Below are 12,868 nucleotides of genomic sequence, written 5' to 3'. Positions count from 1 at the left end.
AACCCAAAAGTTCTGTTTAAGCCCAAACCCGTGGCATTTAATTGGTATGTCGGAGTAGCAGGCATTTTTACGCTTCGAATAATGTTGTTCGGGTAATGAAAATGTTTTCGACTCTGAACATACCCTACCCCAATTCATTCTAATCAATGTCTTTGATCTACACTGTAAATAAAGATGTAATAAAGTATAAAATGAAAATAATTATATTTGTGACATAAATGCCAATTCCCGTTTATTTCTATCTTTACATATTCCTAACATTTTGTAGCCATTATTTTACACATACACAGTATACTAACTTTTATGATGGCTATAGATACAAATTTTAAAATGTTAAAATTTTATTTGGAGCAACGGCTAATATTCTATTTATCAATCCGTTGAAAATCTAAGCATTCCGTTGGCAAAAGTTTTGTAAGTCAACATAGACATCCCGTAAAAGTTATTTTATAATATGGACGATTCGAAAACTTGAACAGCAATTCATCCCTCAACAACTTTCCCGAGTTTTGACGTCTTACATTTGATTTTATGGCATTTAACCACTCAAAATTCAGGTCGAAAGTCATTCTGATCTGAACTTGTGACTTTGATGTCAGTCAGAATTGGTAATTCCTTTCTGCATACAAAAACCCGCATAACTAGCTTGGATTGAGATAAAGCTTACAAAATTGTGTTTCAATATAAAGAATTTTGAAGTAGGGAGCACGTACCGCCTAATTGGATGGTTGGACGTGGTTTTCGATCAATTTATCGTGTATATTTCATCTATTTTTACCATTCATTTATTGACTGATAATAAATCCGTAAGCTATTTTGAAAAAAACTCCTATAGGCAAAATATCTACAAAAGCCGGCAAATTATATACTCGACGAAGACTCGACGACCTATTTTGGCCATTCTTATTGTAGAATTGGGGTAGCTTTACATTTATTTATTGTATCAGAATATAATGAAATAAAATACGCAGCAATTTCAGAATTTGGAAGTGCCGTTATAATAAAATATTAAATTAATATCAACGTCATGACGCAGCAAGAATTTGTCAGACCTACCATTATGTGCTCACGGGAATGTTCCTCTGTCCGGATGCGTACAAATTGTTGGTTCGGTTAAAACAAAGCACTAAAATGATACAATCACCATATTAAGCCTACGATTAGATAATTTAAATGTATTAAAAATATCTCCTTTTTCTTGTCCTAAATACGTAGAGATTTATAATTGTCGTATATTACACAGGATATAATTCTATACCATAAAAAGATTGGCAGTGTTAAGACACTCGGTTTCTCACTTTCTGTTGCATTTTCTTGTATTTATATGTTAACTGGCGGAACGCAAAACTGTACTTTCTACAACCATCACAGATGGGAACCCATTATTCTAAGATTCAATTATGGCCTCGACTAATAACTATCTTGTATGTATTTCCAGACCTGTTCTAATCTCAATAAGTGCGTGTGCAACCGCGGCTGGACGGGACCGGACTGCTCTCAGCCGGATGCTCTGCCACCATCACCCACGCCCTGGGTACCAGAAAACGCCACAAAAGCCGCCTACAACATGACGAAGAAGGAAACACCGTATGGTGAGTCGAATCCAGTAACAAATGTATGTGTCGTGTTATTCTTCTTTTTTATAGTTTATTCTAGAGTAAAGTCAGAGATTACATTTAAATGTTAAAGAACAATAATAAATAATAATTTTGCATCTTGTTGAATTAAATATGGCAATTATGCAATAATCTATCCTGGGTTTACCAAAAATCGAAGTAAGCTAAACTAAAAAGAAAAAACAAGAACACATTAAAATAACAATTTAAAATGTAATCCTGGATAAAGCTCTTTAAACACAAAACATGCAGAGTTGTCAGATATTTGATTGAAGTTTCCGCAAAAGCTTAATGCGGCCCGAATACACTCTTGATCCGCACAACAAAATAAACTATTCTTAACAACTTGCAAGAATAGGGAAAAACCACGCAAAAAATACAGTATAATCTTGGATTTATTGTCCACCCGCCTGGTCCAACTTTATCTGTGAAGATATCGTACTCGGCCGGGATTCTGGATACCCCTTTTTATTTAGATACATTTGTCCTTTTACTGCAGAACCCATTGGTGATTATCATAATGTGTCTGTATGGATTTTATTACTTTATCACTCAGCATTGTCGTTTGCTCTAGCATCAGAGAAATTAGAATAAATTATATTGGTTTTACCAACTAAAATGTTTGTGATAAAAATGTAGTTAGTCTAGTTAATACAATTCTACGTTTTTCAAGAATTAAAAAAAATATTTTTTAGGATAAAAGAGATTCTTAGCCCGGAAGTTTATTAACGTGGACAACAAAAGGGGATGTTCCATTTTTTCCCGTTCTCGTAATATTTTCGGAAAGACCTTTGTTACTACTACCCTACACTCCTGAAGGGGCATGCATGTCAAATTTCATTTTTCTACTCTGCATAGTTTCACCTGTGTGTTGTCTGTCAGTCACTCAGGAATGGAAGAAAATATATAAGATTATAGAATTGCTGTTCAATAAACATCTGACAACCTCGTTCTGCTTTTGTGTCAGTTATTTTTATTTTGTATTTAATTCTTTCTTATTACTTTACTGTTAATACATTTTCAAATTATTGTTGAAGAGAAATAATATAAACTGTCATGTAATTGTGTAAATTTAAAGTTAAAAAGAAATACAATACATATTAAATTTTGTATGTCAGCAGTATCGCTATGTCTTCTAATTTGTATATGCTTAAATATACTTAATCCTATTGAAATTACGGCCCACTTACTTATAAACTAACTTTTAAACTAAAACTGACTTCTAAACTGTAAATAAAACTGACTTTTAAACTTATAATTTCAAAAGCAAGACGTCGTGTTACTGCTTACAAAGACAAGACTTTACACAAAAATATTGTAATCTTTCCTTCAATGTGCGTGATGTGATTTATTTAAATGTTGTAATTGTGTTGTTCTTTAATTTACAGTTCTCGCTTTATTCTTACAGTTCCTTTGTCTGGTGTCTACTAATATGTATCGCTGATTTATGATTTCAGGTGCCTTCCTACCTCTTAATGTTCCCCGTATTTTCAGTTGCTATTGATGTATAAACTAAATTATTGACAAAACTACACCGAGCACTGCTCTTCGTTACCGAGATCATTTATTTTGTTAGAAGACTTTTCTATCTAATTAATAATTATACTAGAGTAGGTGTACTCGTAAATGAGAGCGGGGAGCATTGCTCGGCGTGAGGGCGCGGCGACAGCGCGGGCGGTCCGGCGCCACTAACCCCGACCGACGACCCCTCTCTTGCAGATCTCACCGAGGGCAATAAGATGAGCACCGTGAACATGGTGTTATTATTACTCGCGGTCGTGCTGTCCGTGTTCGTGGGTTTCGCCTGGATGGCGTACTGCTTCAGGTAACCCTGGTAACTCGGTGTTGTCGCACTGTGTCGCTCGTGCCTGCGTGTGGTGTTGTCGGTCGGGGTCGCGCCGGCGCCCGCGCGCTGTCGCCGCCCGCGCGGCACGGCGCGTGCCGGCCCGTGCGTGACTTACCCTTCTCTTTGGACGCAGAGAACTACCACGGCTCGAACACGGTGTTCCTCGTGGCGGTGCTCATGTCTGTGGTAGGGGGGGTATTCATAGTATTTGCCCTGAGCGCTCTCTGCTACAGGTCAGTCGTAGTACACAAAAACTTCTCCCTGTGCCTAAGGTTAGTGAGCAGAAAACAGACCAAAGGTAGTCTTTAAGGAGAAATTTAAATCGTCACCTTCGTATACTTGTATGTTTATTTAGACGTTAGCGTTGGTGTTTCCGTTTTTAAAGTCGACGATTGGTTTTTCGTTCTTTTGATTGTTTGAAGATTTTTTGTGTCGTTTACGTTGTCGTCGTAGAGCTAGCTGGCCCAACTGCATTTGATCTGTGGTTCTGTGGCTGAGACCGCGCGGTGGCGGGAGCGCGGCGCCGGCCCTGCCCGCGCGCCCTCCCCGCGCCGCACCCGCCCGCGCCCCCGCCTCCGCGCTGCATGCCGACGAGGCTTTCCACGTTGTACTCGAGCGACACCTCGATTCAAACCCTTAAGATTCTGGGCTCTTGGATGTATGCATTGGCTTATGTGAACTGTGACTCGTTTTCGTTTCCTTTCTTGGTCGGACCGTGCCGCCGGGAGCCATTGACTACTGCCCGACGGCGCGTTCGCGTCTATATCTTCCCACATTCACTCGATAGATATCATTGTAGTCGTTTTTTTTTTTGAATATTTATTTTATCAAATGTTCAAGTAGATTTTTTTAATATCCCGGTACAATCGACATATGACCGATGATTGAAGTACAGACTCATGCGAAGATATAGCACGCTCGACTCTCACCGATCATACCACTGTCACTAAATTATCTAAACTTTTGCACGAAAGCGAATGTGCGATGCACGTATTCTTCTTTCAAGCAGCTGTCTATCTAGTTAGAAACGCCTATTGTTTATATTTAAGAAATATACATCTTTCCAATAAAAATATTACCTTATTCTTTAGAATAGACATATAAATATATTAATAACGATTCCTGTTTCATATCACGCTTAAATAACAACAGCTATGCTTACAATTCAGCCATAACAAGTTTTTTTTAATAAATCGTTTCTATTGGAAAGATCATCACTTAAGCTAAGATCAATATAATTTGACTATATTCCCATAAACATTAATTCCCATGAGGAATGAAACGAAAAATTGAAGTTTTTTTGTTGATAAATTAAATTAAAGTTTTCTGAATTAATTTTTATTGTTGTAATATCCAAAAGCACCAGTCTTTATGTATTATTTGGATAAATTCGAGTCTATTTACATTTGGGATTCCAAAATCCATGATCTTTTTAATGATTTTATCATTCCCGATTTGCCGCTTAACATTTAAAAAATAAATTCAAATAAATAAACGTGTTTGATGGACGCTGACAGGAGACTAGGTAATGAAAGATGAAACTCTTTACTAATTACTAAACGTGTTTAACCATTAAAGAAAATCGTATGTAAAATTAACAATGGTCAGCATTCATCAACGCGGTCAAAATTTTGTCCGGAAACGAAAACACGACCACAAAATTTATCCCTGAGGTGTTCTCGATTCCGTTTCGATATCGAATGACTCGACTTTTTAAACTTAATCGATTGATCTGAGTGTGCGTTTCCACGCCACGCCTACATCAGGAAAAAGAGTACGCTACCGAAGTACGACCCTCCCTACGTGAAGAAACCGATCGCAAAGAGCTTCGCAGCCGGTTCCACTACTTCGAACAACTCGCAAGAGGACATCTCCCTGGATGGTGGAAAGATGCACGCATTTAATAACACATTTAGGTAAGTATCAGGTAACATGGGTAAATCTGCACTCTCCCTAAATTACATAAACTGAATGTGAATCAGTTACTACGACGATACTGATATCTGTTAGATACAATATACATGTATTTTCAACTTTAATTTTTTATTCCCCCTTCTCTAACTCTGTCTCCATATCCTAAATTTTTTTGACGATGTGTATTTATATTTTATACTTTAAATATAATTTAGGTCCCATTAAGTTATTATAAATTGTATCATTTAAACGTGCTCTAGATTTGCTAATTGGCTGGCGGTAATACTAAAAAGCTATATGAAAATTGTGATTATTTTTTAATTAGGGTACAAAATAGGTCTTTACATCTTTTTAATTGGAATTTAAAAAATTAAACATCGTAATTATATCTAATATGACCCTTTTTCTCTGACGCGAAAATCAAAAGGTAATTATTTTTTTATTTCACGTTTCAATAAAGTACACTAATAACATTATTATTTATTTTCCAAATATGTTTATTGTGAAATACATGTATAATATTTATTGATATTGCTGTCTAAACTAAATAAATTGAACAAATTTAAACTTTAAAATAACTCTAGAGCACGTTCCAATTACCCTTGATTATTTCAAAATTAAACTTTTTTTTCCTCTTCCTATCGGAACTGGTGTAACAGAAATCTTCTCAGGTACGTCAAAGCTTCAAGTCTCACTGCTATTACAGTTTTCACACGATTTACGCTTTTCACATTCGGCTTAAGGTTATGCTTCGAAAAAATTCCCAACATTTGGTTTGGCGTGTTCTAGTGTGACCAGGCACAATCACACATATGCGTTAAAATACACGCTTTTAATCATTTCTTTTTAGTATTTAAAGAGTTGTGAGGTGGTAAAGATGCACATCATACTATATATAGATAAAGCACAGGCTAGAATAAAACATAGATGTAAAGTAGATTATAGAAAAAAACAGGAATTTCTTATTAGGACTTAACTAACCAAATACGAGAAAAAAAATACGTCAAGGTAGGAAATTACAAGTGCAAGCATTCGGCACATTCGATACGCAGCTTATAACGGTCTGGAAATTTGAATAATTCGAACAAGGAACAAAATTTAAACGATTCCAAATTCCTCAGCCGCGGGGACTCCCAGCGCGTGATCTTCAGACACGGGAATCACATGTCGGGAGCTGGCAACACTAGCAGATATCCGTGAGTTGCCAATCACAAAAAGACAAATTTATAACTTCATGGGGTCTATCTTTCTACGCTATTTATTGTTACTATTATTTTATATATACTTATTGTAAAAATATATTAATTATGTAGATTTACCTACCCCTATTAGATTCTAGGTTAGCTGCTTATGTCTTAGATAGCTGTTGACAATTTTAGTTATCAGTTATTATTTTAAGCTGAAATGAGTTAATTGGTCCTTCGTTTCTTATAACATACTTCAACTTTGTTTCTCTTTCATCACTAAAATATGGTTCCCATAAACAGGAGCAACAACGATAAAATTTCATTAAAATCACGTTTACGTAACCATCGGCATGCGCAAATCATTTTTGCTGAATCTCTTCTAGTGCTAAAATATCAAGATTATTAAAATAGCACTCTTTTCCAGAGATCATAAACAAATGAAACGTGTACATTCTGGCAGTGAGGACGAACCGACGCATTCCGGTACGTAAAAATACCTCATTATGTACTACTTTTATAAAAATAAAAAATTATCTCATAATATAATTTTAGTTTAAATAATAATGAAAGCTGTTATGTTTTAAAATACATCTTTTAATTAGAGATACGATAAGCGTAAAGTTTACATCAAAAACTATTACTCTATCCTGAATAAATCTCTAAAAGATAGCAAAGATTAATAACGATTTAAATAAGAAGTTAAAATGAAATTTAATTTACATTCTTCATTCACATCTATTAAAGTGTTCTAAAATTCTCTATAATAAATTAAATTCTAGGAGAAGAAGACATAGCGTTCATAGACGTCGCACCCAACTCCATGGCGAAGTTGCCCGAAAAGGGCATTCTGAAGAAGCATGGCTATGGGGCGGTTGATGGGAAGGACAAGTGGGGAGACGACTCCCAATCCGAGCAACTGGAAGCTGGCTCTCAATCTGATGGTCAAGAACCTTCTGGAGCAGTTGCTGATATGGAATATAAATTTAAGGTAACTTATTCGAAAAGAGAAAAAATTGCCTTATAAAATTATTTTACTTTTGAAGACTTTTTTTTCCTATTGCCAAACTATATGTCACTTACTAAGTTGTTATGTGTCACTTACTATGTTAAGACACTCCGTTCCTATTATAATACTTCCGTTTTCCACTTTTCGTCAAATTCTTGAGGCTATACTGTTGGAGTGCCTCAAAAAATATATGACTCCATGCCTTAAATAATATTGTAAATTATATAATTCCAGGACCTCAATGGCTACCACGAGAATATAATTGTAGCACTCAAAACTGCGGCGGCACAGCGAGCAAGTGCTGGCGCCGCGGTCGGTTCCGGTGACCTAAGAGCTTTACAAGAATACGAATACAAAAGGGAACGGGCTCCTAGTGCCGAGAAGATCCATGAAGCAGAGCTAAGGAGACAGAGAGGTGATGAAGAGGAAGACGAGGCTCCGCCATGTGGACCCATTAGGATCAGGAACTTGGAGGACCTCATAAGACAGTTGGAACATCACTCCAGTCGGCACATGAGCCCGTCTGGCTCTGAAGATATAAGGATGTCTGAAACAGAAGCTGACAGACACTATAGAATTGAAGGCGATGTACCACCGTGAGTTATTTAATATCTATATAACGAAGGTGTGCAGAAGGCCAATATTTTTTATAATATTATTGTTTAGAAATACATTCAATTAACATAATTAAATATCACACACACTAAGCAACCAAGTGTTTAAAATATTATTTAGTCACGTTGCCATGACAACGGGTATTGTTAGTGTCCTAGGGTTTAATATTTTGCCAGCATGTTAATAAAACGCACGTTAATTATTCTCTGCCATTATTTAAGTATAAGGCTAACTCTAAATTTTTGCTGTTGTTTTTCAGTAAATTAACATTAGTATAATAGGCGTTTCCTACCATTAGTATATATATCAATTATCAATACAAAAAAAATTCCAGACGTTGCCGCGGCCGTTTAGGACCAGGCGAGGAAGAAGCACGTTTTGGGTACCCGCGTTTCCGCGGCCCAACACGTTTGCACACCGCGGCGCCCGCCCTGCTCCCGCACGGAGCCCTGCACGCGCCGCACGGCACGTTGCCCGCGCACGCGCACGCGCCCCTTCGCGCGCCGCCCGACGACGACGCGCTGTACGAGACCGCAGACGCCGAGCGCCTGCGGGATGCTCCTGACAGTGAGAGGTAAGCCCACTACTGTCGAGCCTATCCTGAAAAACTGTCTAGTATAGTTTTTTTTAACTTCACATTATATCCCGCACACAGCAGGATAGACATAGAAACATGGGAACCTTAGTGTTCATGTACTTCGTTCCCATTAAGACACATATTCTCTACTTTCCGTCTAATTATTAGGGCATTGTGAGTTGAATGGCAGAACTCAACGCAAAGCTTTGCCTCATTACCAGAGCGATGAAATGAAAATACTAAAAGTTAATTTCCTCGAGTGAGAATCGAACCCGCAACTTATCGCGCTTACAGTCACACGTGTGCCTGTGCTACGACTGGTAGTACTAGTATGTAAAGCCATTAAAATACATGGAGAGTGGCTAACGGAGAAACTGAGCACTAGGCTGCCTCTGCCCACCCCTAAATACTGGATATTATTCAAGTAATTCAACATTCGAACCGTGGAAAATGTATGTAGAATTTGAACCTAAAACGAACAGATTTCCTTTAAAATTATTATTTCGTTGATAGCAATGTTTCCTTTAAAGGTGCACTCTTCGTAAGTTTTTTATAATTTACGTTCGTTTTCTTATAATTTCTAACACATTTAACTTGTAGACGCATGTTCCTATGCACTGTGTGTGCACAAATGTATGCAGAACTGTGAGCCAAACTGACACAAGTGACTGTACAATGTTCGATATAATTTTGTATTTTGTTGTTAACGTTTATTTTTACAGCAACACACAAAACAACACGCCTCCATAACCCACTGGCGGGCTCCCAGGGTCTAACTCAAGCACATGTAGAGTTATTCAAAATTTAAAAAATCATTTCAAAAACATATAGTGATAAATACATACGAGTACAAATCACAATTAGGCCTATTTTTAGTTTAATTAGTTTTATTATTCAATTTTTATTCTATTCAATTACTTGTAGTGTCATAAAATGTCGATCCCCAAATTGCATTCGCATGGCGTCGGCGCAGTACTCAGTGGCGCGGCAGGCGCAGTAGGCAGAGAGAGACTCGCGAGCCCGCCACGGCGCCTCAGCGACGCGCCTCGACTCTCCGTTCCTCTTCTCTATCATTTTCTAGTGATGAATTTATTCAAGCTCAACAACAGTTAGCCCGGTGGGCGAGTGAAGAGGCAGTGCCGGCGCGCGAGTACTTCCCGTCGCCGACGTCCCCGCGCTCGCCGCCCTCGCCGCGCTCCCCGCGCTCGCCGGCCGGCAGCCCCGCCGCCTTCCCCGAGTACACGCACTGACGCCACCACCGACCACCGACCACCGGCCACCGGCCACCGGCCACCGGCCACCGGCCACCGGCCACCGGCCACCGACGGAATGTAAATACTCATTGCAAAGTTAATTTAATGATATGACTGAAATATTTATAGATTTAGCGTAAATACGAAAGGCCGCGTCGCCGCGTCCTCGAGAGCCGGCGACGGCGGCCGCGGGCTTCGACGCGACTTACTTACGATTTAGATAGGCGTTTAACAAATTTTGGTAAAGAGATACACACGTCGAAGCTTTAACTGAGCGGTCGCTTGGAGACGCGCGTCCTCCTGTCGAGCGCAGGACCCCGGAACGACGACGCCGGCCACCGAGCGCATCGACGACCGCACTCGTACTCGTCATAATGTTTTTGTATTTAGATTCATAAAGTACACATATTCTAAAATAGTTACGTTAATGTGAATATAAGTTACTTCGGAATTTTATCAGAACGTATGTATATGTATATGTATAATTGAAACGAATTTACGCAGAGGGAGGGCGGGCGCGGCGAGTAGTGTCGGTGGCGCCCGTCCTCGTGTGTTACAGTTCTCCGTTTATTTTATTATGACAATTTAGAAGGTTATCGTTTCTGATGTACGCTAGGCTAGGTGGCGCCACGCCACGTATTACTAATAGGACTTAAAGTTATAATACAATAGAGATGTAATAGACCACGGCCGCGCCCTAGCGCGTCGGCGGCCGCGTTATAATAATCATTGTCTAAGTGGAGTCGTAGGTAAGGTAAGCTAGGTAACTAATTACGCGTACAGGGTAGTCGTGTTTCTTATACTCTGTACTGGGCGACACTCGCGGTGCGGGGCGGTATGTATGTGTATCAATTGGTAGTTCTTACATGGTTCATTACTAGATTAGGCTAGGATTAAGGACGTTTAATGATTTTTTCGCACAATAACAGCATTGCTTTATAAGTAGAATGAAATCGATGTAAATAGTGTCTCTATACATCAGCACTAATAATCTAGTTCACACGATAAGCACTTTTATAATACGTGATATGTGTAAAGGATTGATCTGACTGCCAACTTCTGTCGATTAACGCGTACCGTGACGATCGACCGTTAAGTAATTAGTTGTAAGTGTTTACTTTGCATTTGCTTTAAAATGCGAAAGTTGTGTGATCACGACGGTGAAAGCGAAGCGAAGCGAATGTGTGCGTGTCCGCGGTTTGAGAGCCACGGCCGCCCTCGCCCCCGCACCGCGCACCCGCCACGCCACCGTCCAGCCTGGCGGGTGATGCAGCTGCTATCATCAACAACTCTACAATGATAGTGCGTATATATGTAATCAATAGTGTTGGTGAATATAATATGGGAAATAGTTTGGGTGCGTTACGCGAGTGTCGAGCCCAGGAGGCGTCGCGAGGTGCGTTACTTACCATAGCACCCGAGTGTGGTAAACGAATTACTTTTTTTATTATAAATCTACGTATCTATTACATTATTATAAATATTTTTATGTTTTTAACTATCTTTGTATTGTATAATGTAATTAAAATCTTCATAAGGAATTGCACTTTTTGCAGTTACTCATTTCTTCTGAATTAAAAACTAAAAATAAAAAAACAAGCTTTAATTTAAATATTAATTACATGAAACACGTGAATAACATGATAATTAATTTTAAATAGATAAAATAAAAATTAAGTAACTTAAAATTGTAGATGTCATGTTATTCACTGGCAGCACTGTGTTTACCACACGCGAGTGTCACGCGCAGGCCTAATACGTCAATTGACGGCGCCGGTGTCGGCCATTGCTCACGGTAGTGCTCTGGTGACCTGCGAGCTTGATTTATTATCTGTAACGTTTGTTGTGTTTAATTAATTATCTGTGGGTTTTAAATTAATAATCTGTTACATTATTATTTATAAATTATAAAAGTGTTCGAATATTATTGTGATAAATATAAACTACCAAATTAAAACTCATAAAATGGGTGTTGCCAGTGTTTTTTTTTATTTATTTTTTCTTAAATAAATTTTGTATATAAGTATTTGCTTCCACTATTTTGTTACGCTATTCTTATGATAATAAAACCTGTAATCACGAATAGGCTTTAAATAACTGCCAATGTACGTTGTAAAATCTATATAATGTATTTATGCACTTAAATGAGTGACAACTCGCGGGCGCCATCACTACCGAACTACTCAATATAGTATTGTTAAAGTTAAGTGATATTATATGAAATACGAATTTTAACGAAGAAAGACGTTAACACGTTGAGATTTTCAGTTTGTTTTTGTCCTTGTAAATATATTTGCTATATTATTTACTAAATGAATGTAACATATTATTAATGAAAGAAAATAGATGAACACAAATTTTTCTGGATGTTTTATTCTGTGCCTTTTTTATAACTTATACTATACTTGAGTATATAATACATACATATAAACATATATATAAATGGAGCTCTACTATATATAAAATGTAAATTGAGATTTACTGCTACTGTTCTGTGTTCAACTCCCACTCGGGAGAATGAATTCATTTTATTTCCTCGTTCTGGTAACAAGAAAAAGCTCGACGTTCGAATTCGGCCACTCAGTAAGCAATGTCTCGAAAATTGACCAGAAAGTGAGGAACCAAGTGTCTTAACATTTGGTTAAGACATAATTAGATTATTAGATTAGATTAGGTTGGAATTATTATGGCGTTTAAAATAGTACTAGATGACAGCCAGCGGTCAGCTCTGATGAAGTCCGGAACATTCGTTTCTAACCAAGATTGGGTCGATGGAGTTGGAGGACTCTTAGTTATTGAACATGAGGTTGTTAAGGGGCTAAACTACTTTCTTTTAAACGGTATCTTGATACCA

General features: G+C 38.0%; 1 protein-coding gene across 14 annotated transcripts in view; it reads left to right on the top strand.

Moving 5' to 3' along the window:
* Positions 1-12,376, top strand: part of mmd (disintegrin and metalloproteinase domain-containing protein mind-meld) — a 370,022-nt gene extending 357,646 nt beyond the window's left edge. For 5 of the 14 annotated variants that reach the window (XM_085204490.1, XM_085204489.1, XM_085204483.1 and 2 more), the window contains 10 exons: positions 1,439-1,592; positions 3,596-3,734; positions 5,229-5,378; positions 6,036-6,047; positions 6,498-6,572; positions 6,988-7,046; positions 7,343-7,551; positions 7,804-8,165; positions 8,519-8,758; positions 9,843-12,376. In XM_085204490.1, the coding sequence (XP_085060616.1) occupies positions 1,439-1,592; positions 3,596-3,734; positions 5,229-5,378; positions 6,036-6,047; positions 6,498-6,572; positions 6,988-7,046; positions 7,343-7,551; positions 7,804-8,165; positions 8,519-8,758; positions 9,843-10,011 (1,569 nt within the window). In that variant the 3' untranslated portion in view covers positions 10,012-12,376. Of the gene's footprint in view, positions 1-1,438; positions 1,593-3,335; positions 3,442-3,595; positions 3,735-5,228; positions 5,379-6,035; positions 6,048-6,497; positions 6,573-6,987; positions 7,047-7,342; positions 7,552-7,803; positions 8,166-8,518; positions 8,759-9,842 lie in introns of all 14 variants that reach the window. The other 9 variants (XM_085204487.1, XM_085204494.1, XM_085204486.1 and 6 more) reach the window with 9 other exon arrangements.
* Positions 12,377-12,868: the final 492 nt, after the last annotated feature.

This window comes from Heliconius melpomene, chromosome 20 (genome assembly GCF_056956725.1).
Source record: "Heliconius melpomene rosina isolate 202511_hmr_F chromosome 20, ASM5695672v1, whole genome shotgun sequence".
NCBI classification, from domain to species: Eukaryota; Metazoa; Arthropoda; class Insecta; order Lepidoptera; family Nymphalidae; genus Heliconius; species Heliconius melpomene.
This window is presented reverse-complemented; position numbering and strand designations above follow the sequence as displayed.